Source organism: Nipponia nippon, unplaced genomic scaffold, assembly GCF_047370975.1.
Source record: "Nipponia nippon isolate SJK-2023a ecotype South Korea unplaced genomic scaffold, ASM4737097v1 scaffold_34, whole genome shotgun sequence".
NCBI lineage: Eukaryota > Metazoa > Chordata > Aves > Pelecaniformes > Threskiornithidae > Nipponia > Nipponia nippon.
In genome coordinates, this window is record NW_028262352.1 from 2,262,801 (window position 1) to 2,290,713 (window position 27,913).

Below are 27,913 nucleotides of genomic sequence, written 5' to 3' on the forward strand. Positions count from 1 at the left end.
AGTTACTTCAGACAAAATAGTGTTGCTGCACTTGTTTAGGCTAGTACAGCTGTATTACTATAGCAAGACAGACAAACAAAACCATTTCCTTCCTCCCATATTAAAAAAAAAAAACCCCAAACATACGATGTATAAAAGGTCTTACATATTACTGTAAAGCCAAGAAATATTTCAGTCTAAATAAAGACATAATATTTTAGCAAGGTAGAAAGAAATCAAAACCATAATATTAATTGAATTTAACATTAACTTATTTTTGTGAAAAAGATTCTGTACAGAGATTTATTTATAATGTGCAGTGCTTGAAATTCAGGAGAATAGGAGCGAAAATACAATATTTCAGTATGGTTCTGACCTCAGGAAGAGTAAGGAGCAACTGTTTCATATTCAGACAGGATATCAACTCGCCTCTCTGCAAGGTAATGTAACCCACACCTGCAGGAAATCAGTTGGAACTACTGTTTTAAACACACAAGATCCAGCTAACCAACTGCTTGTGGGGAGGAAGTGGTTCTAAGTTCATATAGGCTCTGTGAAACAGGTGTGGCAACAACAATTTACTGCTTATTAGTGGACTAGTGTCAGGTAATAGCTCTCTATTGGGTTTATGTGGCAAGGTTTTGGTAGCGGGGGCTGCAGGGGTGGCCTCTGTGAGAAGAGAACAGGGGCTGCCCCCATGCCAGACGGAGCCAGTTCCAGCCAGCTCCACAACAGACCCTCTGTTGACCAAAGCTGAGCCAATCAGTGATGTTGGTAGTGCCTATGCGAAAGGATATTTAAGAAAGAGTAAAACACTGCACAGCAGTTGTGAGAGAGGAGTGAGGAAAAAAAGTGTGAGAAACAACCCTGCAAACACCAAGGTCAGTGAAGAAGGAGTGGGAAGAAGTGTTCCGGGTGCCAGAGCAGAGATTCCCCTGCAGCCCATGGAGAGGACCATGGTGGAGCAGATATCCACACTGCAGCCCATGGAGGACCCCACAACAGAGCAGGTAGATATGCCCTGAAGGAAGCTGCAGCCTGTGGAGAGGAGCCCATGCAGGAGAAGGTTTTCCGGCAGGAACTGTGACCCGTGGGGGACCCACACTGGAGCAGGGAAAAATGTCAGGAAGAAGTAGTGGCAGAGATGAGCTGTTATGAACTGACTGCAACCCCCCATCCCCCCTGCACTGCTCTGCAGTGGTGGAGGTAGAGGAGTTGGGAATGGAGGAGTTAAATTGAGCCTGGGAAGAAGTGGAGAAGGGTGGGGGAAGGTGTTTCTTAGCTTTGTCTTTTTTTCTCACCATCCTACTCTATTTTTAATTGGCAATAAATGAAAATATTTTTCCCCAAGCTGAGTCTGTTTTGCCTCTCTTAAATTGTATTTAATACACTTTCTTTTTGTTTTCTGGAAGCAAGCATACTTTAATCAGTTCTTTCCTTAAAGAAAATATTTTCATTTGAAGCTTGCACAAGGTGCAAGGCTTCTAATTCCTGAGAAACATTAATTTTCAAAAAGTCAGCTTCAAAAGACTGAAAAAATGACCATGTCCTCAAGAGATTTCAAAAGCATCACTTTAAAACTAAAATATAAACTTATTTAATAAGATGTGGAAGACAAATATAACTGTAGGGTTAAACAGAAATTGTGGCGAGTTGACTACAGCCATAACCAAGCACCCACACAACTGCTTGCTCACTACCCTCTCCCCCAGGACAGGGGGGAAAACAGAAGGAAGGTGAGAAGACTCATAGGTTGAAATAAAGACAGTTTAATAGGTGAAACAAAAGCTGCATGCGCAAGGAAAGCAAAAAGAGGAATTCATTCGCTACTTCCCATTGGCAGGCAGATGTCCAGCCACTTCCTGGAAAGCAGGGCCTCAGCACGTGTAATGGTTACTTGGGAAGACAAACACCATAACCATGAATGTCTCCCCTTCCTCCTTCTTTCCCCGAGCTTTTATTGCTGAACACGACGTCATAAGGTACGGAGTATCCCTTTGGTAAGTTCAGGTCAGCTGTCCCAGCTGTGTCCCCTCCTAACTTCTTGTGCATCTCCAGCCTATTCGCTGGGGAGGGCAGAGTGTGATACAGAGAAGGCCTTGACACTGTGCAAGCACTGTTCAGCAATAGCCAAAACACTGGTGCGTTATCAACGCTGTTTTGATCACAAATCCCAAACACAGCACCATAGGGTCCCAAATGGTCAGGCATTTGTGTGTAGGAGGTGAGGAAAATACAGGGGTTTTTTTGTCCCTGTCAAATGTGTTACTGATGTTTCATTTTTTGATAAGCTCTTGTGCTTCCTTTAGGAACTTGATATTTGTGCTAGGGATAGGAGGGGTTTTTCTGCCTCCGCAAAAATAAGCCTAAACTTGACCATGCCATTAGTTTTAGCTAAATATCATTATGAGAACATCACAGGAGCTAAGCACCAACAAGATTTGAGAAATTCCAGAGTCAGGATTGAATATCACATCTCGAGTCTATCTTCACATATTTAAAGTACACGTATTTCAGTTTTCTCTCTCACTGATTATAAAGAACAGTAAAGAACAGTATTTCAGATTATCTATAACAACGTCATGCTCTGTGATTCCTGAGCAAGTACATCTTACTTTTGAGAGATAGCGGAACAAACATAGGCATTCCACATTTCTGGACAAACTATGTGCAACCTTTTGAGTAACTTTCTAGCCACACACTTTAAGATCTAAGGTACAAAAATATCATAACATCCTGAAACACGCACAAGTAAAAAGTTGATGAAAAGGGTTGAAGACCTAAGTCATGAAAACTCTCTAATTACCAGACTGCAGCTAATGAACGTAATACTAGCAGAATTAGTCGCACACAGTTCTGAAAAAATGGTATTCTATACTGCATGTGAGCCATCGCCAAAATAAAATGTTTGGCTGGAAAGTAATTGCTTAACTACAGTTGGTCCTTAACACTCTCTTGCTTTTCATTCTTTGGAAAGCTTGCAATGCAGTTTCATGTTGGTGTTCTGATTATACCCTGCTTTGAGGAGGAGGTCTCTTACAAACGGCCCCAGAACCATCTGTTACTTTTTTTCCTCAGTGCCCCAAAAGCGTACTTGGAAAGTAGAGGTGAATTGCCAACCTGAACTATCACTAGCAATAACCATTGCCCTTCGGAGGTGGCAAACAGGGAACACAGCTTTGCGTACCTAAGGGAAGATATGACGCAGACTCCTGAAGCCAAGATGAAGCCGCCTCAGCCAGAACAAACCTTTCCCCGCCCCCGGCAGTCCAGGATCAGTGCTTCTCAGCAGACTTTTCTCTCTGTTTCTGCACAGTTGTCACCAGGAGCTGCCTGCGGGCTTCTGTCCGGGAGCAGCTCCCTCCCAGGTAACTGCCTGCACAAGCAGGTCAAACTTGCTAAGACCGGTACGTCACAACCACTGTCTGGAACGGAGAAGTTACTAGACGAACATTGCAGTACTTAGTACATGCTGACCGTCTCTTCCCTCCGCCTTGCCTGAACACAGCCGCCACTGCCTCCTCTACGGAAGTGCTTCTCTTTCCCCTATTCCCAACTGTGACAGATAGCACATCCCCTCCTCCCCCCCTCCCCAAGCAGCAGCCGCGAAAGAAGGAATGAACTATTTCATCTGCTTTATAGGGGGAGAACACAAATTAGGGTCTCTTTTCCTTTTCTAACGCAGGAAGACAATATCACTTCTTTCTTTTCCCCTTTAGCCTTTTACACGCCCACACGGGAAGGGATTAAGCTCCTTTCAGCAGGGCTTGCTTATTTTTTCTTTCTCTTTTTTTTTTTGTTTGTTTTTTGTTTTTGTTTGTTTTTTTCGTTTTGTTTTTCGCTCCGGTTAGTATCAACAAGCTTTCTAAAGGGAGAGAGGAAGCATAGTGGTATTTTCTACCGCAGGCTGAAGTGAACTGTGGGATCGGACATGAATGTGGTAAAGACTAGACTGCAACGGTTGAAGCTATGGGGGAAGGGCAAACAAAATTTTGTTCCTCCGCCCCTCTTCCCGGTCTGGCGCGTGCGCATACGTGCGGGGTGGGGGCAGACGGTCCGGCGGGAGCACTGTTGGCCTCGGGGAACCTTTAGTGGAGGGGTGTGTATATATACACATATCTCGTATTTATGTATGTATATTATACAAAGCACGTATCATATGCATGTGTGTGGTGTTGATTGCGTGGGGAAGGGGAGTGAGAGAGCACGAGCAGAGGGGGGAAGTCACATATGCGAATGTAAGCGGGTTGGGACGAGGTTGGGGGGTGCTGCGCATGGGCGGAGAGGAGTCTCTGGGGGTCAGAGATGAGGTTGGGTGGTGTCTGCGCTAGGAGGGAGTGTGCGCAGATGTAGATGTACTTGGCAGCTTGGTTTCAGTATCCCTCTTCTAGCCAGAAGGTGGGCGGGGAGGGTAATGACATGGGGTGGGGGCTACCCTTGGTGGAGCGCTCTGTTGGCATCCTCTTCCTATCCCCTGGTGTTTTTATCTCTGGCAGTGCGACCTTGAGCGTCTGGAAGCACCTCGGTGGTGGGAAAAGGAGGTGCAGATCCCTCCCCCGACCTTATTCGTCTCGTAGCAACAGGCATCACATCGCTGTGAAAACATGAGCCGAGATTTCAAACCCGGAGACTTGATCTTTGCTAAGATGAAAGGTTATCCCCATTGGCCAGCCAGGGTAAGACACTCCCTCCTCTATGTGCAGGCTGCTGCTACCTCTTTATCTGTCCTTTTTTCCTCCTCATTGCCTTTTCTGCTCTTCCAGTTTTGTGTTGAGAAGAGTGTTTTCAGGCACCTCTAGAGAAGAAAACAGATAAGTTGTGTCGTGCCTCTATTTTGCTAATGTGCGTGGGGGTGTGTGTCTGCGTGTGTGGTAGCACTGCTGTTGCTGAAAGTGACTTCTAAATCACACTGCAGGTCCCACACTGTGGTTTGTTCTTGGCTTATGATGCTTTATAAGTCTCTCTTTTTTGACATGTAGCACTGTCTAGTAGTCATTAGCTGTCATTAGGTTTTTTAAGTTGTGGAAGGGCTGCTTGAATTCTATATGTCAAGATATGTATTGGGTTTGTGTTAAAGTCAAGCAGTAATTTTTGAGAGTCTTAACATCTGGAAATGAATTAATTAATAGCGTTTTTAGGAGGAAAAAAGTCCTACTGAACTTCATATTTATTTCTTTGAAGCTTTCTATATGTCTGCAGTGGGTTGACCCTGGCCAGCAACTAAACACCCACCAGCTGCTTGCTCACTCTCCTCACAGCAGGATGGGGAATCAAAGAATCAAAGAATGGGTCTTTCCACACTCCGAGAAGGTTATTGCCTAGCGCATGATTCCGTGCATTAGTCATGGAGGCCTGGTTCCCATTCTCCAAGCTGCCTGTCATATTAGTTAGAAGCCTCTGTATTTGGAACTACATGGATAGATTATTCTGTGCAATCTGTCTTGATGTAATCAGGCTGGATCGTTGGGCCGGGGCCAACTGTATGAGGTTCAACAAGGCTAAGTGCCGAGTCCTGCACTTGGGTCACAACAACCCCATGCAAGGCTACAGGCTGGGGGAGGAGTGGCTGGAGAGCTGCCTGGCTAAAAAAGACCTAGGGGTGTTGGTTGACAGCCGCCTGAACATGAGCCAGCAGTGTGCTCAGGTGGCCAAGAGGGCCAATGGCATCCTGGCTTGTATCAGGAATAGTGTGGCCAGCAGGAGCAGGGAGGTGATAGTGCCCCTGTACTCGGCACTGGTGAGGCCGCACCTCGAGTACTGTGTTCACTTTTGGGCCCCTCACTACAAGAAGGACATCGAGATGCTGGAGCGTGTCCAGAAGAGGGCAATGAAGTTGGTGAAGGGTCTAGAGAACAAGTCTTATGAGGAGCGGCTGAGGGAGCTGGGGTTGTTTAGCCTGGATAAAAGGAGGCTGAGGGGAGACCTTATTGCTCTCTACAACTACCTGAAAGGAGGTTGTAGCGAGGTGGGGGTCGGTCTCTTCTCCCTGGTAATGAGTGATAGGACGAGAGGAAACGGCCTCAAGCTGCGCCAGGGGAGGTTTAGGTTAGACATTAGGAAAAACTTCTTCACCGAAAGGGTGGTCAAGCATTGGAACAGGCTGCCCAGGGAAGTGGTTGAGTCTCCATCCCTGGAGGTATTTAAAGAACGGATAGATGTGGTGCTCGAGGACATGGTATAGATGGACTTGGCAGTGTTAGGTTAACGGTTGGACTCGATGATCTTAAGGGTCTTTTCCAACCATGACGATTCTATGATTCTATGATTATTCTAGCTTAAAATTGAACAAAGCTTAAAATTCAATAAATTTCCTGTTGTTGGAATCATAGAATGGCTGAGGTTGGAAGGGACCTCTGCAGGTCATTTGGTCCAAACCCCCTGCTCAAGCAGGGCCACCTAGAGCACGTTGCCCAGGGCCGTGTCCATTTAGGATGAGAATAATGTTGATAACACACTGATGTTTTAGTTGTTGCTAAGTAGTGCTTACACCAGTCAAGGACTTTTCAGCTTCCCATGCTCGGCCTGGTGTACAAGAAGCTGGGAGGGGGCACAGCCAGGACAGCTGACCCAGACTGGCCAAAGGACTATTCCATACCATATGACATCATGCTCAGTATATAAACTGGGGGAGTTGGCCGGGGGGCAGGAGTCGCTGCTCAGGAACGGGCTGGGCATCGGTCAGCGGGTGGTGAGCAATTGTATCATTATCACTTGCTTTGTATATTATTATTTTGTTATATTATTATTATTACTACTACTACTATTCTGTTTCATTTTACTTCAATTATTAAACTGTTCTTATCTCAACCCACGAGTTTTCTGACTTTCACCCTTCCAGTTCTCTCCCCCATCCCACTGGGGTGGGGGGAGTGAGCGAGCGGCTGTGTGGTGCTTCGTTGCCAGCTGGGGTTAAACCACGACAGTGGCCACCAGCATATATCGGTGCATGGCATTGTTCCTCCCCAGGGGCAGGACTTGGCACTTACCCTTGTTGAACTGCATGAGGTTCCTGTCAGCCCATTTCTCCAGCCTGTCAAGGTCCCTCTGGACGGCAGCACGACCCTCTGGCATATCAGCCACTCTTCCTAGTTTTGGCGCTGTCTGCAAACTTGCTGAGGGTACACTTCCCCATCATCCAGCTCATTAATGAAGGTCTTGATTATGACTGGACCCAATATTGACCCCTGGAGTACACTGCTAGTCACTGTCCTCCAACTAGACTTTGCACCGCTGATCACCCTCTGGGCCGGGCCATTCAGCCAGTTGTCTGTTCATCCAGATATGTTGGGGATCCTGAGTACAGAGGTCGCAAGCTTGAGCTGCACATTTCTTTCCTAAAGATAGCAAGAAGTCTTGGATACCTGGATAACCCCAGGGTCACCAACCTCTGGCACCCCATGCTGGAGCAGGTGGATATTTCCTGAAGGAACTGTGGCCCATGAAGAGCCCATACAGGAGCAGGTTCTCCTGACAGGAACTGTAGCCTGTAGAGAGGACCCACACTGGAGCAGGAGAAAAGTGTGAGGAGGTAGGAGCGGCAGAGAGGAACTGTTATGTACTGACCACAACCCCTCATTCCCCATCTCCACTGCACCAATCCGGGCACGAGGGAGATAGAGGAGTTGGGAATGGAAGAGCGAAGTTGAGCCTGGGAACAAGGGGTGGGGGGAAGGTGTTTTAGGTTTTGTCTTTGTTTCTCACCATCCTGCTCTATTATTTTAATTGGCAATAAATTAAATTAATTTTCCCCAGGTGCCCACCAAGCCACTCTCTCACTCTCCCTCCTCAGCAGGACAGGGGGAGAAAATAAGATGATAAAGCTTGTGGGTCAAGATAAGGACAGGGAGTTTGCTCACCAATTACCATCACAGGCAAAACACACTCAACTTGGGGAAGATTAGTTTAATTTATTGCCAATTAAAAATAGAATAGGATAATGAGAAACAAAACTAAAAACACATTCCCCCTACCCCATCCCTTCTTCCCAGGCTCAACTTCGCTCCTTCATTCCCAACTCTTTTACCTCCTCCCTGCCCCATGAGTAGCGCAGTGGAATGGGAAATGGGGATTGCAGTCAGTTCATAACAGTTTACCTCTGCCGCTCCTTCCTCCTCACACTGTTCCCCTGCTCTATCGTGGGGTCTCTCCCATGGGATACTGTCCTTCACGAACTAATGCAACCTGAGGTGGGCCAATAACTCCACACAACACACCGCCTCTCCTGTCCTGAGCAACCGCCATAACAGATGGAGTCCAAATCATTGGACTAAATGAACTCAATGGACTTTTTATATGGGTGGCCCATAGACTAAGGGAATGATGTCTGTGGGTGGGAATGGAGTGATGGTTAACGAGGATGTATCGGATAGAGTGGGACCTGAGCATGATGTAAATGGTATGGAATAAGGGGCAGAGATTGTTCTTGTTTTGGCTGGGGTAGAGTTAATTTTCTTCATAGTAGCTTGAATGGTGCTATGTTTTGGATTTGTGATGGAAACAGTGTTGATAACACACCGATGTTTTAGTTACTGCTGAGCAGTGCTTGCAGTGTCAAGGCCTTTTCTGTTTCTCACTCTGCCCCACCAGTGAGTAAGCTGAGGGTGCACAAGAAGTTGGGAGGGGACAGCTGACCCCAAACTGACCAAAGGGATATTCCATACCATATGATATCACTCTCAGCAGTCAGGGAAAAGAAGGAGGAAGGGGAGACACAGCTAACAGAAGCAGAAAACAGGTGTAGCAGTTTGTGCAGCAAGCTCTGCATTTTTCTTTGGGAGCTTCTAGATCTTCTGGGGATAGGGTATAGGATCATCAGGGAACTCCTATGAAACCTCTAATAAACTTGAGGTTTCCTGGTGCTGTCAAATAAGGACAAGGTAAGGGGAGCTAAAAGGGTGTGGACTTGAGGAAGCTCTAGCAGCTTCTAACAAGCTTGGTCAGCTACCCTTGACCCAGGGTGCCTGGAGCCTTTGTTGCAGCTACACCCTGATTAGGGAGGGTCAAGCACCTGCTTAGCAAGTGCCAGGTAGAGGCCTCTATAAAAGCCATGCCCAGTGCAGCAGCTTATACAAAAAGTTGCAAAGAAGGGGTTCTCCTTTTAAATCAAACTAGCCTAAGTGTTTTTCACTTATGGTGATGATACACCACAGGGCAGTTTCCCTGGCAGGCTTTGGAGCAGCTGCCCCTGCTATGGTAGAGGCTTTGATGCAGGTAGACCTTCAGATAGTGGATGCAGCCCTGCGATTTCCAGGTTGCAGGGAGTGCCTGAGGCCTCTCTCTGAGGCCAGGAGAGATGGCCCTCTGTCCTGCAGGAGGTGTGCTGTCTTGGAGGAGCTGTGTTACCAAGCGGAGGAGTTATGGGAGGAAGTGAGTAGGCTGCACAGCATCAGAGAAGATGAAAGGGAGAGAGACAGGATTTTCTCTGAGACACAACAGCTTGAAGAGCCCCAGACCCCAACTGCAGTAGAGACACAGGCAGTGTCCACCCCTAGTACTAAGGTAAGTGCAACCTCTGGAGAAGGGGAAGAATGGAAGCTGGGGACTTGTGGCACCAAGAGGAAGGCTCCCGCCCCACCTAAGGGCTTACAGCTATAAAATAGGTTCACTGCCCTCAAAGGTGAAGAGAAGCCAGATGTGCTTTCAAGCAAAGGATCTGGGTCACCTCACCCTAAATCATGCAAGACCACCAGGAAGAGGTAGTGGGTGACTCTGCTGCAGGGGACAGAGGCACCCATCTGCCTACCTGACCCATCAACAAGAAAGGTTTGCTGCTGGCTGGGGGCTTGGATGTGGGATGTTGTGGAGGGACTGCCTAAGTTTGTCTGGCCCTCTGACTACTACCCTCTTGCTGTTCTTCCACGTGGGCACCAGTGATACTGCCAGGGCAACCTGGAGAGTATCAAAAGTGACTACAGAGCTCTGGAGGTGGCAGCTAAGGGCATGAGGGCCCAGGTGGTGTTCTCCTCAATCCTGCTGGTGAGGGGAAAGGGTGTGAGGAGGAGGGCACTGATAATGCATGTCAACAATTGGTTCTGGAACTGGTGTCAGCAACAGGGGTTTAGTTTCTAAGACCATGGGACCCAGTTTGCAGATCAGTGTCTGCTTGGGAGAAATGGGATCCACCTCACTAAGCGGGGGCAAAGGTATCTTTGCCAGTAGGATGGCTGACCTGGTAAGGAGGGCTTTAAACTAAGAATGATGGGGGAGGGAGAGAGTTACCAGCAGCCATGTGAGGGAGTGTCAGACAGGGTTGATAAGCAAAGGGCATGGAGTAATGTGACAGGAAGGGATCACAAAATCAAAAAACCAGGACTCAAGCAGGGTCACCTCCAGCATTTGCATGTAAGCAAGGAAGTACCTACAAGGCACCATTATAGAGGGATCCCCAAAAGCCTTTCTCGCTGTATTTCCTGTATTAAATTTAAAAAATACTACACTTGTTTAAAGATTAAAAAATGCATATCACATCCTTAAATAATTAGGAATCTGCCCATCCTCTGCTGAGAAAAATCTCAATTTCTAAATACAAAATTAATAGGAAAAAAATGCTTGGAGGAAAAAAACCCTCTCCTTCCACATACTACTGTTAAGTTTCCCTCCACAGAACAAAATAATCCCATCACATATATGGGAGGAAAAATGAGGGGTAAGGAAAGGAGAAGGATGTTGTTCATTTTTTTCAAGTTTTGTTGGGGGGTGTCACGTCCCACCTGGGGAGGAGGGGGAAGGAGTGACAAAGATTCGCAAATCTTCTCGGTGTGGATTAAGGTGGGCCAGCACTCAAGGTCCGTACACAAACACCAGCTTTAATAGAAAGCTTCTATAGAGACAAATATTGAGTACAAATATTCGATACCTGCCAACCCTCTCACAGTTATATTCACCCCAGCTATGCGGTTTTACAGAAAATCAAGGTAGGCTATGCAGTACTTGACTTCAATTTAACAACTTTAACAACTTAATCACCTTAGGAAAAGTGAAACAAAGAGAGAGAGAGAGAGAGAAAATCACCAGTCCTGGATCCAGCGTTGGTCCTGCCAACAAGGGTATTCGGTGAGGGAAGAAGAAGATTCTTATAGAGATGTTAATTCTGCGCAGGGTGCTCGGTGAGAATAATTCCACAAATCACGCACGCACGAGCATGAGCACGAACGTAAGCACGAGTACCGGTACACACACGAGAACACACCACACACAAACTACAGCACATTTATCAGGCTACATGATTAGTATAAACCCACCTAAATTTACACTTATTGGTTAGTGATTAACATTTCGTACACTACTGGTTTACTGTATTTAAATTAGCCTCGCTTGCTATGTAAATTAGCACGCATGCTCCTTTCAGGTGTGGGGGGGGCAAGTCTTTTCGGTCCTGAATTGAGTCGGTGGTCGTGATGTCCCCTCGCCACATTTACCTTTCACCTACTTTCTGCAGTTTTATCTTCTCTGGCCACTGCCCAGTCTTTGGTGCCAAGATGGTCACTTTTGTCGGCTTGTTAGCTCTTCTTCAAGGTTAGAGCCGTTAGTTTTCCACAGTTTGTTATCTTTTAGCTCCCTCCCAAATTCCTTTCCCAAGGCACAAGTGGTTAGTAGTTTTGCTAATTGGAAAATTACATCAGCGACCAGTCAAAACCAAGAGGAGTGATACCAGGACTGTCCCCCAGGCAGTAGGTGTGTGTGGGGGGAATAAGATGCTTCACAGACTGCAGGGAATGGGGCCAAGGCAAGGCCACCCTGTCTCCACAGGACTCCCTCCCTCACCCTCACTCCAGGGTACTGCCTGGTCCTGGGTCCTAGCGACCGTCGCTCTGCATTGTGGTTTTAGCACCAGGCTGTTTGAGACATCTTGTTGTTTTACATTAGCAGTTCTCTACGGGGGGGGTAAATTCTAGTGATAAATAAGGCTCCTTATATGGAGAGTACACAATGCCAACAAACAAATGAAGAGTTTCTGTGATGTAAACACAAAACACCTGTAGTGATCCTAAATGGATCAGGAATAAAGAGAAGACAGGTAAGGGTGACATTCTAGGCAATGTTTGCTACAGGCTACCTGACTAGGAAGAACAAGTGGATCAGGCCCTCTACAGACAGCTAGGGGTAGCTGCATGTTCAGAGGCCCTGGTCCTTATGGGGGTCTTCAACCACCATATCTGCTGGAGGGACAACACAGCAGGGCATGAGCAATCCAGGGAGGTTCCTGGACTGCATAGATGACAACTTCCTGGCCCAAGTGATAGAGGAGCCAATGAGGAGAGGTGCTCTGCTGGACCTCATACTCACCAACAAGGAGGGGCTCATTGGGGATCTGAAGGTTGAAGGCAGCCTTGGCTGCAGTGATCATGAGATGGTGGAGTTCAGGATCCCGGGAGGAGGACAAAAAGCAGAATCACAACCCTGAATTTCAGGAGAACAGACTTTGGCATCTTCAGAGATCTGCTTGGAAGAGTCCTGTGGGAAAAGGCCCTGGAGGGAAGAGGGACCCATGAAATCTGGTTAATATTAAAGAATCACCTCCGATCTCAAGAGTGGTCCATCTCAAGGAGTAGGAAGTCAGGCAAAAATGCCCGGAGGCCTGTGTGGATGAACAAGGAGCTCCTGGCCAAACACAAAAAGGAAGCATACAGATGGTGGAAGCAAGGATGGGTAATCTGGGAGGAATACAGAAACATTCTCTGAGCATGCAGGGATGAGGTTAGGAAAGATAAAGCCCAAATGGAATTGAATCTGGCCAGGGATGTTAATGGCAACAAGAAGGGCTTCTATAAGTACATAGGTGACAAAAGGAAGATAAGGGAAAAATGTGGGCCCATTGCTGAATGGGGCAGGGGCCCTGGTGACACAGGACATGGAAAAGGCTGAGGTACTGAATGCCTTCTTTGCCTCAGTCTTTACTGGCAAAACTGGCCTTCAGGAATCCCAGGCCCCAGAGACCAGGGGGAAAATCTGGAGCAAGGAAGATGTACCCTTAGTGGAAGAGGAGCAGGTCAGGAAATATTTAAGCAAACTGGACATACATAAATCCATAGACCCTGATGTGATGCACCCACGAGTGCTGAGGGACCTGGCTGATGTCATTGCGAGGCCACTCTTGATAATCTTTGATCGATCATTGTGATTGGTGGAGGTGCCCGAGGACTGGAGGAAAGCAGTTGTCACTCCTTTCTTCAAGAAGGGCTAGAAGGAGGACCCAGGGAACTGCAGGCTGGTGAGCCTCACCTCGATCTCTGGGAAAGTGATGGAGCAGCTAATCCTGGGAACCACTTCCAGACACATGAAGGACAAGAAAGTCATCAGGAATAGTCAGCATGGCTTCACCAAGGGGAAGTCATGCTCAACCAACTTGATAAACTTAAGTGATGAAATGACTGGCCTGGTAGACGAGGGGAGAGCAGTCACTATTGTCTACCTGGACTTCAGGAAGGCCTTTGATGCTGTCTTCCATAAGATCCTCACAGAGAAACTGTTGATGTATGGGCTGAATGAGCAGACAGGGAGGTGGATTGAAAACTGGCTGAACGGCCGGGCCCAGATCATGGTAATCAGTGGCACAGAGTCTAGTTGGAGGCCAGTAACTAGCGGCATACCCCAGGGGTCCATACTGGGTCTGATCCTGTTCAACACCTTCATTAGTGACCTGGATGATGTGACAGAGTGTGCCCTCAGCAAGTTTGCAGATAACACAAAACTGGGAGGGGTGGCTGATATGCCAGAGGGTCATGCTGCTGTCCAGAGGGACCTTGACAGGCTGGAGAAATGGGCTGACAGGAACCTCATGCAGTTCAACAAGGGTAAGTGCCAAGTCCTGCCCCTGGGGAGGAACAATGCCATGCACCAGTATATGCTGGTGGCTACCCATCTGGAAAGCAGCTTTGCGGAAAAGGACCTGGGGGTCCTGGTGGACACCAAGTTGAACATGAGCCAGCAGTGTGCCCTTGCAGCAAAGGAGGCTAATGGTATCCTGGGCTGCATCAGGCAAAGTATTGCCAGCAGGTCGAGGGAGGTGATCCTTCCGCTCTACTCAGCGCTGGTGAGGCCACACCTGGAGTACAGTGTCCTGTTCTGGGGTCCCCAGTACAAGAGAGATATAGAGCTACTGGAGAGAGTCCAGCAAAGGGCCACAAAGATGATTAAGGGACTGGAGCATCTCTCCTATGAGGAAAGGCTGAGGGAGCTGGGACTGTTTAGCCTGGAGAAGAGAAGGCTCAGGGGGATCTCATCAATGTATATAAATACCTGAAGGGAGGGTGCAAAGAGGACAGAGCCAGGCTCTTTTCAGTGGTGCCTAGTGACAGGACCAGAGGCAATGGGTACAAACGGAAACACATGAGGTTCCCTCTGAACATAAGGGAACACTTTTTCGCTGCGAGGGTGACTGAGCACTGGAACAGGTTGCCCAGGGAGGCTGTGGAGTCTCCCTCTTTGGAGTTATTCAAAAGCCGTCTGGACACAGTCCTGGGCAATGTGCTCTAGGCAGCCCTGCTTGAGCAGGGGGTTTGGACCAGATGACCTGCAGAGGTCCCTTCCAACCTCAACCATTCTGTGAGTCTGACATTCTGTGATGACAAGTTCGGTGAGTGCTTTATTTGAGTTCATGGTTGCGGGCTTGTAGACAAAATATTCAGAGGTTAGACTTATTAAAAAAACAAAACAAAACAAAACCCCAAAACAATACCACAAAAAAACCCCACCAAAACAAAACAGCCTCTATATTTTTCATAACATGACATTTGGGCTTGGGTAAGTCATCAGCTGGGTATGGGAACAGGAAGTGTTGCTATAGATTATGGTGAGGAGGAGGTGATATTTGGGAGGAACTGAATACTGCTTTTTACCTATACTCCATCCTTTTTTTAAGTAAATGGTAATTTGAAAATTGTTGATGCTGTTTTCTTTTTTTAACAGTTTTTAGTATTGTTAAAGGATGTTATGAGTGCAGCCGCCTTCTCCAGCCCAGGACTCCCTCTTGCTTGTCTGCCGGAGCCCAGTCCGGTGAACTCAGGGTTTCTGCCCAGGCTGAGGGATGAGGCTGCTGCTTTCCCATTTGCAAGTTCAACCAGTAGTGAAGCTGAGCACATATCCCAGACACACACACACATGCACACACACACAGAGACACAGACACAGCTGGCTATGCAGACTGCCACAGGCAAGGCATAAAGACAGCCAAGTCCCCTTCCTCCTCCTCTGCAGTTGGTAGAGATAGAAATTCAACTAGCAAAGGCACGCACACGACACTCTAGATTCACAAGCACATGCACGTTTGCTGATTCCCCTAGTACTGGCATTCCTGCCAGATCCTAGGCCCTCTTACCTGCTTCATGGGTTCCCTATTCACTGGCTAGTCCAGCTTGATGCTTGCTAGTAAACACAAACAGGCAAGTACTCACACACTCATCCCCCAGGCACTCCACATTTGCAAGCACCCCTGGGCATACTAGCACAGATCCTCCAGCCACATGATACCCCTGACTGGACTCAGGGCCTCCTACTCGCCAGCTAGTCCAGCTTGAAGCTTGCTAGTGACTTACTTACACACCCATGCACACCCAGTTTTGGGAAGATACAGACACTCTTCTTCCCCCCCCCCAGCAGCTGGCAGCAGGCACATGGGCTGTGACCTGCAGTTCTGCTCCAGTCACTGGTTTTGAGCCCCTTACTTGCCTCACACATGCAGATCCCTCCCAGTAGCTGGTTTTCGGTACTCACCCTGATGTTGCCCCAGTGGCTGGTGGCCAAGACCCTCACCCACTCTAGTAGCTGACACCACAGGCCAGGGTGTGGTGGGTTAACGTTAGCTGGCTGGCTGCCAGGTGCCCACCAAGCTGCTCTGTCACTCACCCTCCTCAGCAGGACAGGGGGAGAAAATAAGATGAAAAAGCTCATGGGTCAAGATAAGGACAGGGAGATCTCTCATCTGTCACAGGCAAAACAGACTCAACTTGGGGAAATTACTTTAATTTGTTGCCGCCAATTAAAAATAGAGTAGGATAGTGAGAAACAAAACAAAACTAAAACCACCTTTCCCCCCACCCCACCCCTTCTTCCCAGACTCACCTTCACTCCTAACTCTTCTAACTCCTACACCCATGAGTGGTGCAGGAGGGATGGGGAATGGGGGTTGCCGTCAGTTCATAACACTGCTCACATCTCTGCTGCTCCTTCCTCCTCACACTGTACCTCTGCTCCAGCATGGGGTCCCTCCTACAGGAAACAATCTTTCAAGAACTGTACCAACATAGGTCCTTTCCACAGGGTACAGTCCTTCAGGAACAGACTGCTTCAGCATGGATCCCCAATGGGCCACAGTTCCTGCCAGGAGCCTGCTTCTGTGTGGGGTCTCCACAGACTGTAGCTTCCTTCAGGATATTTCCACCTCCTCCAGTGTGGGGTCCTCCACAGGCTGCAGGGCAGATATCTGCTCCACCATAGACCTCATTGGGCTGAGGGGGACAACCTGCATCACCTTGGTCTTCTGCACAGGCTGCAGGGGAATCTCTGCTCTGGCACCTGGAATGCCTCCTTCCCCTCCTTCTTCACTGACCTTGGTGTCTATGTAGTTGTTTCTCTCACGTTTTCTCACTCCTCTCTCCCAGCTGCTGTTGCGCAGCCTTTTTTATCCTTTCTTAAATATGTTGTTACAGAGCCGCCGCCAGCATTGCTGATTGGCTCAGCTTTGGCCAGCAGTGGGTCTTTTTTAGAGCTGGATGGAACTGGCTCTGTCTGGTACAGGGGTGGCTCATTTTCTCACAGAGGTCACCCCTGCAGCCCCCACCCCCTGCTACCAAAACCTTGATATGTAAGCCCAATACATGTGCCTACATCCCCGGTCTGACTCCAGTAGCTGGCACTTAGTCCTTGCAGCAAACATACACATGGGATAGAGAGTGAGATTACACAGAGAGACAGTTGAGAAAAGATTTAATAAGAAGATAGGACAGACTACAGTGATCAGGCACAGGGCTCAGCTAGGCAAGCATACTGACCAGCCCTGTTTTTAACCCTTTCTTTCTACCCCCCTCTTTGTTTCTCCCTGCTCTTCATTTGCCCAACATATCCCTTCATGGATTTGCATAGTTCTATCGATTCCTTTACCCCTCCCAGTCTGGTGTCTGGGATCTCCCCTGGTTTATAATCTTAGTTGCAAAGTCCAGGTTGATCTTCCTGGAAGTGATACCTGTAGTTTCTTGATAGCCCATCAAATAGTGTGAGTGGCAAGGTTTGTTTCTTCTCACTCTCTCCGTGTTTGTTTTGTCAGGTCTGTGTCTCTGCATATTTTGTTTCTGGCTTCCCCCTTTTCCTTAGTTTCCCAACTGACAAAGTCCCTGATTAGATAACCTTGCTGGAATAAACACTCTCACACTCCACATATCCTTAACAATTAGAGTGAGTGAACAGGTTTGGTTCTGGTCACTGCATCCCTTATTATTTGTTGGTCAGGTTTGTGTCCCTGTATATTCTTGTTTATGGCTTCCTCCTTTTCTTATTATACCTTTTTTTGTGTTGAAAAGGTCCTTGACCAGATACCCTTAAAGGAGCAGATGCTCTCCTTCTACATACCCTTACAAATATCACTTGTTTCTTTGTTTTTTTTTAAATATATATATATATAATCTTTGACTCTTGTTTTGTTTAAATCTCTTTCACTTTTTCAATAGTATTTTGTTTCTTCAGGTTAATACTTAACACTTAAGCGTTTTCCCCTAGAGTGTTTTTAATTGTTACTAAACTTTAATTCTAGTCTCTTTTTCTCTTAGGTGGATGAAATCCCAGATGGAGCAGTAAAACCTCCTATGAATAAAATGCCTATATTCTTTTTTGGCACTCATGAGACGTAAGTCCTTTAGATTAAAGGGCGTATTGTTTTCATTGCAGGATGTCTTACCAGTAGCTTAACGGTTTGCATCGTGTGTTTGAAAATTATGTGATTCAGTGGCAGACTATATTTTCTTAAATTAATCTCTAGTGGCAAGATAGGCAGCTTTCTATCCACATTTGCTGTGAAATGGTGTGGTTATAGTCTACTATTCCCTGCAACATGCACTTTTTCCTGCTCAGTAAAAAAGCAAGAGCCTACCCAAAGTGGTATGATTGACATATCTTTCTTTCTTTTGTAAGGGATTTTAATTATAGTCCCGTGTATCCTCAAAACTGTGTTCTAAAGGAAAATTAAATAAAGCTGAAAGCTATGGAATAAGTAGCATTTGAGTCCTTTGACGGGGAGAGGGGGAAGGTTTGAGAAAAAGTGAAGAGGAGCATTTGAAGCCCAAGGTCTCACCCCAGTTAGTTTCATGCCTGCTATTATGTGAAGTATCCAAGAAAGACGAATATTTTTGGTAACACTAACATTTTGCAAAGGAATGTAACATTTCCTTTGAAAGGACTTGATTTTTCCCACTTCTAAATATGTTTTTATGCTATTCTCTGACTATTATAGTGAAATTTGTCATGCTACTTCATAATGTTGTTCTACTGTAGATTACAAAGATCTTTAATTCAGTGTTAATTTCCTGTTTGACTTGTGGGGGAAATGCTGTTTTTATTCCCTTTTTTTTAATAAGCTGCAAATAGTATTGTAAAGCAGGTCACATAGCTAGTTGTCTGTATAATTGTTTCATTTCTTGTACAGCTTGCAGAAAGCTTTTTTGTCCTCCTTCAGACCATTAAGAAATCTATAAAAATCTCTCTGAGGTGGCACTTCCTACCTATCTTTAAAAATAAATGTGGTAGAGAAAATACAGTATTCTGATGAATTAAAAAGAAAGCACTATCAGCTCTCACTGACGCTACTTTCTATTTGACTCTTTTTAAGAAGTGACTTCTCTGTCAACGAGCTTTGTGTATGTTTGGCTTCTATAGCCATGCATTTCATTGACTATTCACATCACTCCATATAGTTCTATATAGGCACAATTATTTTTTGTGGTTTTGTGGGGAGAGGAAGCAAACTTTGAATTCTGTTCTCCCCCCTTTTTTGTCCTTGCTTTATACTGTTCAGTAAGTTTGTACCCTTTTCAGGATGTTTTGACAGTTCAAATAAAGCACCCTTTTACTTCTCTCCTTTTTAACGTATGCCATTCTGGATTGCACTACTTGTTTTTACTGTCATTCCTGAAGATGTATTCAGGAACACGAATCAAGTGTAGGGTAGAAAGAAATGAATCTATATGTAATCTTAAAAGTTTCTGTAGAATTTTGAGAAGCACAATGACCTTTTTTCAAATGTGACTTAGGTTCTGAAATCATGTTTGATTGCATGTAGATTGTTGGCAAATTTGAAACCTTATACCCACTCTTTGATACTCATACAAACCAGTTTTACTGAAATCTGGTTTTGGTAATGTGGTAGACTCAGGGCTACTGTATTTCAAAGTTCTCAAATATTTTCTTTAGAATATAACTTTGAAAAATGTTTTTGAATCTGTGCCTCTCATATCTTACAGTGTTGCAAAGTGCTTCCTTTCTTCTGGAACAGGTGGCCCAGAGAGGTTGTGGGATCTCCATCCTCGGAGATGCTCAAAACCTGACTGGACATGGCCCTGAGCAACCTGCTCTAGTTGACTTTGCTTTGAGCACAGGGGGACGATCTCCAGAGGTGTTGCCTTCCAACCTCAATGATTCTATGATTCTAAAGTATAAGCTCGTACTTTGATTTTCATTGCTGCTTTCTTCTGAACTTCATCAAAAACTAAATTTGTGGCTTCTTGATATTCTTGAAAAAAAAACCCACAAAACCTAAGAGCCTATTTCTTCTTTTCAAGATATTTGCCAGCTGTCATCTTGTTTTAGAAATATTACCCTTTTCTAAAGGAAAACTAGATATAAACTAGGTATTTGTATTTTAACAAAGCTTTATGTGAATTTCTTATGTGAGTAAATCACATAAGCACAAATTTTAGTTAGTCACAGGCAGGCAGAAGGTCATACTCTGGACTCAAGACCCTGGACCCTATATGTCAGGGTGATATCTGTTCTTTGTTGGATGCAGAAGGTAACCTTGCCACAAAGGATGAGAAGGCGGCAGAGGTACTTAATGCCTTCTTTGCCTCAGTCTTTAATAGTCAAGCTAGTCATCCTCGGGTTTTTCAGGCCCCTGAGCTGGGAGATGGAGATAGGATGCAGAGTGAAGTCCCAGTTGTTGAAGAGGTGGCAGTCACTGACCTGCTCCTCCACCTGAATGCTCACAAGTCCATGGGGCCAGATGGGATCCACCCGAGGATACTGAGGGAGCTGGCAGAGGAGCTAGCCAAGCCACTCTCCATTATTTATCAGCAGTCGTGGTCAACCGGGGAGGTCCCAGATGACTGGAAACTAGCAAACGTGACGCCCCTCTACAAGAAGGGTCGGAAGGAGGATCCGGGGAACTACAGGCCTGTCAGCCTGACCTCAGTGCCGGGGAAGGTCATGGAGCAGATCATCTTGAGTGCCATTATGCAGCAAGTGCGGGACAACCGAAGGATCAGGCCCAGCCAGCATGGGTTTATGAAAGGGAGGTCCTGCTTCACTAACCTGGTCTCCTTCTATGACAAGGTGACCCGCTTAGTGGATGAGGGAAAGGCTGTGGATGTTGTCTATTTGGACTTTTTAGTAAGGCCTTTGACACAGTCTCCCACAGCATTCTCCTGGAGAAGCTGGCTGCACACGGCTTGGATGGGTGCACTCTACGCTGGGTTAAAAACTGGCTGAATGGCCGAGCCCAGAGAGTGGTGGTAAATGGAGTTAAATCCAGTTGGCGGCCGGTCATGAGTGGTGTTCCCCAGGGCTCAGTATTGGGCCGGTCCTGTTCAGCATCTTCATTGATGATCTGGATGAGGGGATCGAGTGCACCCTCAGGAAGTTTGCAGATGACACCAAGCTGGGTGGAAGTGTTGATCTGCTGGAGGATAGGAAGGCCCTACAGAGGGATCTGGACAGGCTGGATCGTTGGGCCGAGGCCAACTGTATGAGGTTCAACAAGGCTAAGTGCCAGGTCCTGCACTTGGGTCACAACAACCCCATGCAAGGCTACAGGCTGGGGAGGAGTGGCTGGAGAGCTGCCTGGCTGAAAAGGACCTGGGGGTGTTGGTTGACAGCCGCCTGAACATGAGCCAGCAGCGTGCTCAGGTGGCCAAGAGGGCCAATGGCATCCTGGCCTGTATCAGGAATAGTGTGGCCAGCAAGACCTGGGAGGTGATAGTGCCCCTGTACTCGGCACTGGTGAGGCCGCACCTCGAGTACTGTGTTCACTTTTGGGCCCCTCACTACAAGGACATCGAGGTGCTGGAGCGTGTCCAGAGGAGGGCAACAAAGTTGGTGAAGGGTCTAGAGAACAAGTCTTATGAGGAGCGGCTGAGGGAGCTGAGGTTGTTTAGTGTGGAGAAGAGGAGGCTGAGGGGAGACCTTATTGCTCTCTACAGCTACCTGAAAGGAGGTTGTAGCGAGGTGGGGGTTGGTCTCTTCTCCCTAGTAACGAGTGATAGGACAAGAGGAAACAGCCTCAAGCTGCGCCAGGGGAGGTTTAGGTTGGATATTAGGAAAAACTTCTTCACCGAAAGGGTAGTCGGGCATTGGAACAGGCTGCCCAGGGAAGTGGTTGAGTCTCCATCCCTGGAGGTATTTAAAGAACGGATAGATGTAGTGCTCGAGGGCATGGTATAGATGGACTTGGCAGTGTTAGGTTAACGGTTGGACTTGATGATCTTAAGGGTCTTTTCCAACCTTGACGATTCTATGATTCTATGATTCTATGAAATCCTAAGTCTAGAGGACATGGTACTACAGCAGAAACTTTATGTGCCTTGATGTTCTGCAGTACAAAGTAGAATATTGGTATTTAGTACTTTAATACCTTGTTTTCCCAGGTGTGGCTTAGAAAAAAATACAGTGTAAATACTGCAATTTGTGGGAAGAGGTGCCAGTCTAATAGCCATAGTTGTACAACTTGCACTACAGATAATAATGTATGGGTTTTAGGGGGAGGGTTTTTTGCCTGCCTTAGGGGAGGCCAGTTTCTGTAGATGAAAACAGAGATAAAAAGAAGCAGTTTTAAGCCCCAGATACTGAGAGTAGATTACATTTTTTTTCACATTTCTTTTTATGAGTAGGGATGGAAAAGAAATTTAAAATAAGGAGCAATTTAACACTTCTACTAGCCAATTATTGAGTGTGTCTCTCTTCACATTTAAACTAAAAAAACCTAATAAATTAAAAAACAGAATATACAAAAATTGTAAGTTTGTTTCCAACTCTGTGCCACCTCATTTCACAACACTATTAACTTAAGCGAAAGTTTTAGGCCTTTTTAAGTATCTTTGAGCAGCAGAATTATCATTTTCTTGATAAGCTGCTTTTCATTCAGATATAAAGACAGAAATGTTGAGCATTTAATGTAAAACATTTAATAAAGTTGTATTTTTTTTTGTTAGATTACCATGTCTTTCAGGATAAACTATATAGCATTCTTAAAAAGATCTAGGCAATCATTCTATCCCAACTTTGTTTTGTCATCCCAGATGTATTGGTTTTAATTTAATAATTTTGAAAGATTTTTCTTTGGCTTGAATCCATATCTTCTTATATTCGTACTCATTATCTTGCATCATGTTTCCAGGATTTGAGGAATCTTTATTTCTTCACATTTTAGCTTGGTTTGCTAAGGAAGCAATGGCTCTTTCTGTACATCAGTCAGCTGCTCAATTTTTAATCATTGTTTGACAGTGGTGGGTGGCTCTGTCAACTGTGATCTTAACAAGACTTAACATTCAAGACATAGCATTGACTGTTTCTTGCCTGGTCACTCAACACCTAGGAGAGAGCAGTGAGTGTGGTAGTACTAATAGCAAACTGGGTTTGTTGAAAGCAAAAGTTTAGAAGACTAAAGATGCTTCAGTAGCAGCACTTTGCTGGTTACAGAATATCACTTCAGATGCCTCGTTAATGATTTTTTTTTTAAATAATATATGGTATTAAAGTTAATTTGAAGAGTAGCAATTTAAAAATGTGATGTTTCTGGTAACTAATGTTTTCATCTCTTGAAGGGCATTCTTGGGACCAAAGGATATATTTCCTTATTATGAAAATAAAGAAAAATATGGCAGACCAAATAAAAGAAAAGGCTTTAATGAAGGATTATGGGAAATTGACAACAATCCGAAAGTGAAATTCTCTCATCAGCAGGTAAGCGATTCAGAGTCTGTGAATACTTCAATCTGTTTTGTCATATTGCTGTAAAAAAGCAATGATGGCTTAGCTGCTATAGGGGAATAATTTATTGATCTGCATTGCCGAGTTGCAAGTTGGACTAATGTTGTGTCGTGGTTTAACCCCAGCCAGCAACTAAGCACCACACAGCCGCTCGCTCACTCCCCCGCGGTGGGATGGGGGAGAGAATCGGAAGAGTAAAAGTGAGTAAACTCATGGGTTGAGATAAAGACAGTTTAATGGGTAAAGCAAAAGCCGCGCGCGCAAGCAAAGCAAAGCAAGGAATTCATTCACTACTTCCCATCGGCAGGCAGGTGTTCAGCCATCCTCAGGAAAGCAGGGCTCCATCACGCGTAACGGTTACTTGGGAAGACAAACGCCATCACGTCGAACGTCCCCCCCTTCCTTCTTCTTCCCCCAGCTTATATACTGAGCATGATGTCATATGGTATGGAATAGCCCTTTGGCCGGTCTGGGTCAGCTGTCCTAGCTATGCTCCCTCCCAGCTTCTTGTGCACCTGGCAGAGCACAAGAAGCTGAAAAGTCCTTGACTAGTGTAAACTCTGCTCAGCAAGAACCAAAACATCAGTGCGTTATCAACATTATTCTCATCCTAAATCCAAAACACAGCGCTCTACCAGCTACTAAGAAGAAAACTAACTCTATCCCAGCTGAAACCAGGACAGTATCCACCCCTTATTCCATACCATTTACATCATGCTCGGGTCCCACATTATCCAATACATCCTCATTAACCACCACCCCACTTATTTTATGGACCACCCCTGTAAAATATCTGTAAAATGTCCATAAACATCCACAAATGTCCACATAATGTCCATTGAGTTCATTTAGTCCAAGACTTTGGGCTCCATCTGTGATGGTGGTCAGTCAGGACAGGAGAGGTGGTGTGTTGCGTGGAGTTATTGGGCACCAAAGCCAGCTCAGGTTGGGTCACTGCTGCACTTGCACTGCTTCTTGTAAGGCTTCTTCTCCATTGGTTCAGGTGGTTCCTGGTATGGTAATTCCTATAACATGCAACTCAGATCATGGGTTACAACAATTTAAAGGTATTTCCATTACAATCTCCACCCCTGGCCCCTTTGGGCCAGGATTAACATTGCAAGGAACTCTTCCCCTTGCTCCTAGCCTGGCTAGCAATAAGGGGTTCTTGCTATAGTAATTCCCATAACATGCAACTCAAATCCCAGGTTACAACAATTTAAAGGTATTTCCATTACAATCTCCACCCCTGGCCCCTTTGGACCAGACCATTGGGCTTAACACTGCAATGGACTCCTCCCCTTGCCCCTGCTCCGGCTTGGACTTATCCACAGACTGCAGTCCCTTAGGGGTTTACCTGCTCCAAGTGGAGCCTTGTCTATGAGCCACAGTCTCTCCAGGGGTATACCTGCTGCGGCATGGATTTATCCGCAGCCACAGTCACTTAGAGGTGCACCTGTTCCCACATGGCCTTCTCCATGGGCCACAATGCTTTCAGAGATATACCTGCTCCACCGTGGCCTTACCCGCAGCCACAGTCTCTTCAGAAGTAAGCTTGTTCCACCATGGCCTTACCCATGGCCACACGCTTTGAGGTACTCCAGCATGACCTCATGCACAGCCACTGATGCCTCAAGGTGTACCTGCTGCAGCATAGACTTATCCACAGCCACAGATGCTTCGAGGTGTACCTTCTCCAGCATGGACTTATCCTTGGGCCACAATCCCTTCAAGACGTATATCTGCTGCGGCACAGACATAACCATGGCCACAGATGCTTCGAGACATACCTGCTCTGGCATGGGCTTATCCACGTCCACAGATGCTTCGAGGTGTCCTGCTCCCGCATGGACTCATCCACAGGTCACAGTCCCTTTGACTCAAGTTCACACTGGAGTTCCAGCCTGTCCAGTACAGCAGCACAGAAACAGCAGCGATGCCCTGGCCATCTGCCAGCCCAGGCGCATGGCTGTTGTTGTTATCAAAATGTTCTCAGGCACAGCAGAGTAAGATGATAAGCAGTTCAGCAAGCAGCAAAAGCAAAAAGCAGCCACTAACGAGCACTAGACTCTAATATACAGTAAGGCAAGCAAGCCCCATGGCAAGTACAGTAGCCTGCCGATTAATACCTAAACAGCAATACCTGCTATAACTTCGATCTAGCACATTCCAATTAAATCTGTCGTTATCTCGAACCCTTTGAGCCCCACGTTGGGCGCCAAAAAGGACTGTCGTGGTTTAACCCCAGCCAGCAACTAAGCACCACACAGCCGCTCGCTCACTCCCCCGCGGTGGGATGGGGGAGAGAATCGGAAGAGTAAAAGTGAGTAAACTCATGAGTTGAGATAAAGACAGTTTAATGGGTAAAGCAAAAGCCGCGCGCAAAAGCAAAGCAAAGCAAGGAATTCATTCACTACTTCCCATCGGCAGGCAGGTGTTCAGCCATCCTCAGGAAAGCAGGGCTCCATCACGCGTAACGGTTACTTGGGAAGACAAACGCCATCACGTCGAACGTCCCCCCCTTCCTTCTTCTTCCCCCAGCTTATATACTGAGCATGACGTCATATGGTATGGAATAGCCCTTTGGCCGGTCTGGGTCAGCTGTCCTAGCTATGCTCCCTCCCAGCTTCTTGTGCACCTGGCAGAGCACAAGAAGCTGAAAAGTCCTTGACTAGTGTAAACTCTGCTCAGCAAGAACCAAAACATCAGTGCGTTATCAACATTATTCTCATCCTAAATCCAAAACACAGCGCTCTACCAGCTACTAAGAAGAAAACTAACTCTATCCCAGCTGAAACCAGGACATGTTGCTATTGTTATTTACAATTTACCTCAATTTTTCAGCAAAATAAGATAAAATTGCTCTTCTATATAATTGGGGATGCCATGTTATTATAGTAAAGTTAAGAAGGGATCATGTTAATAGTTTCAGGATACAAGGATAAAGTTATGTGGTGGGTTAACCTTGGCTGGCCACCAGATGCCTACCAAGCTGCTCCGTCACTCCCCCTCCTCAGGAGGAGAAGGGGAAGAAAATAAGATGAAAAAAAGCTCGTGGGTCAAGATAAGGACAGGGAGTTAGCTCACCAATTACTGTCACGGGCAAAACAGACTCGACTTGAGGAAGATCAATTTAATTTATTGCCAATTAAAAATAGAGTAGGATAGTGAGAAACAAAGACAAAACTAAAACCACCTTCCCCCCACCCCTCCCTTCTTCCCAGGCTCAGCTTCACTGCTAAATGTTAAACTTCCTCCCACCACAAGTGGCGCTGGGGATATGGGGAATAGAGGTTGCAGTCAGTTCATAACGCTTTGTCTCTGCCGCTCCTTCCTCCTCACGATGTTCTGCTCCTGCATGGGGTCCCTCCCACAGGATACAGTCCTTCACAAACTGCTCCAGCATGTGTCCTTTCCACGGTATACAGACCATCAGGAACAGACTGCTCCAGTGTAGGTCCCCCATGGGCCACAGTTCCTGCCAGAAGCCTACTCCGGCATGGGCTCTCCATGGGCTGCAGCTTCCTTCCAGGCATATCTACCTGCTCTGTTGTGGGGTCCTCCATGGGCTGCTGTGTGGATATTTGCTCTCATGTGGTCTTCCATGGGCTGCAGGGTGACAATGTGCTTCACCACGGTCTTCACCATGGGCTGCAGGGGAATCTCTGCTCCGGCGCTTGGAGCACCTCCTCCCCCTCCTTCTTCACTGACCTTGGTGTCTGCATCATTGTTTCTATCACATTTTTCTCATTCCTCTCTCTCACAGCTGCTGTGCAGCATTTTTTACCCTTTCTTAAATATGTTTTTACAGAGGTGACACCAACATTGCTGATTGGCTCAGCTTTGGCCAGGGGTGGGTCCGTTTTGGAGCCAGCTGGAACTGGCTCTATCTGACATGGGGGAAGCTCCTGATCTCTTCTCACAGAAGCCACCCTACCCCCTGCTACCAAAACCGTGCCACATAAACTCAATAGAAGCTATTAAAAGTTGAACACTTTTTAAAATAAACTGGCACAGTGCATATGAAGTTCTAAACATCTTAATTTTTAAATGTGTCTGTATAGTACCTGTGACTTTATGGAGCTTTTATTCTAATTTTTTATTTTTGGTTCTCCCAATATTCCTGTATTTCCAGCAATTTTAAACATGTACGGTGCAGAATGTACTACAGTTACTGTATTGATTAGCACAAATAAAAGAAGTGAGGGCCTCCACCCCATGCGTCGGGCTTCTGGTGGTGTAAACCAGATCTGGTTCACGTTGGCGATGATTGCTTCTGCAAGAAGGATGAATATTCCTCCAATGATCAATCCGATCTCCAGGGGAGGCATTCTGGTAGCATTCCTGGTACCGTTTCTGGAAAGAGAAAATAGCACAAGTCTCGGCAGGGTGACTCTGGTCTGGTTGCCCCTTTTAATTAATAGCTAGGATATATCCACCTAGCACTAATGCTATGTTTAGCTACACTGAGCTATAGTGGGTGAAATAGTGTGGCCAGCAGGACCAGGGAGGTGACAGTGCCCCTGTACTCAGCACTGGTGAGGCCACACCTCGAATACTGTGTTCAGTTTTGGGCCTCTCACTACAAGAAAGTCATTGAGGTGCTGGAGCACTGTATTGGGTTTGCGTGGGAAGGTTTTGGTAGCGGGGGGGGGGGCGCTACACGGGTGGCTTCTGTGAGAAGCTGCTAGAAGCTTCCCCCATGTCCAATAGAGCCAGTGCCAGCTGGCTCCAAGACGGACCTGCCACT

At 46.4% G+C, this 27,913-nt stretch overlaps 1 protein-coding gene and 1 long non-coding RNA gene across 13 annotated transcripts in view; one reads left to right on the plus strand and one right to left on the minus strand.

Moving 5' to 3' along the window:
• Positions 1–3,769: 3,769 nt before the first annotated feature.
• LOC104009745 (lens epithelium-derived growth factor) overlaps positions 3,770–27,913 on the plus strand; it is an 88,842-nt gene continuing 64,698 nt past the window's right edge. For 7 of the 11 annotated variants that reach the window (XM_087770916.1, XM_087770915.1, XM_087770921.1 and 4 more), the window contains exons 1-4: positions 4,025–4,078; positions 4,476–4,655; positions 17,739–17,815; positions 22,998–23,136. In XM_087770916.1, coding sequence (XP_087627042.1) covers positions 4,584–4,655; positions 17,739–17,815; positions 22,998–23,136 — 288 coding nt within the window. In that variant the 5' untranslated portion in view covers positions 4,025–4,078; positions 4,476–4,583. Of the gene's footprint in view, positions 3,920–4,024; positions 4,110–4,475; positions 4,656–4,723; positions 4,822–17,738; positions 17,816–22,997; positions 23,137–27,913 lie in introns of those variants that run through there. The other 4 variants (XM_087770912.1, XM_087770911.1, XM_087770917.1 and 1 more) reach the window with 4 other exon arrangements.
• On the minus strand, positions 23,064–27,787 carry LOC148054098 (uncharacterized). Of its 2 annotated transcripts, none has more exons than XR_015707692.1 (2): positions 26,706–27,787; positions 23,064–25,801 (listed from the first exon to the last, which is right to left on the minus strand). It is a non-coding gene; the product is annotated as an uncharacterized LOC148054098 (long non-coding RNA). The 2 variants fall into 2 exon arrangements; XR_015707691.1 differs by having other exon boundaries at positions 23,064–26,574.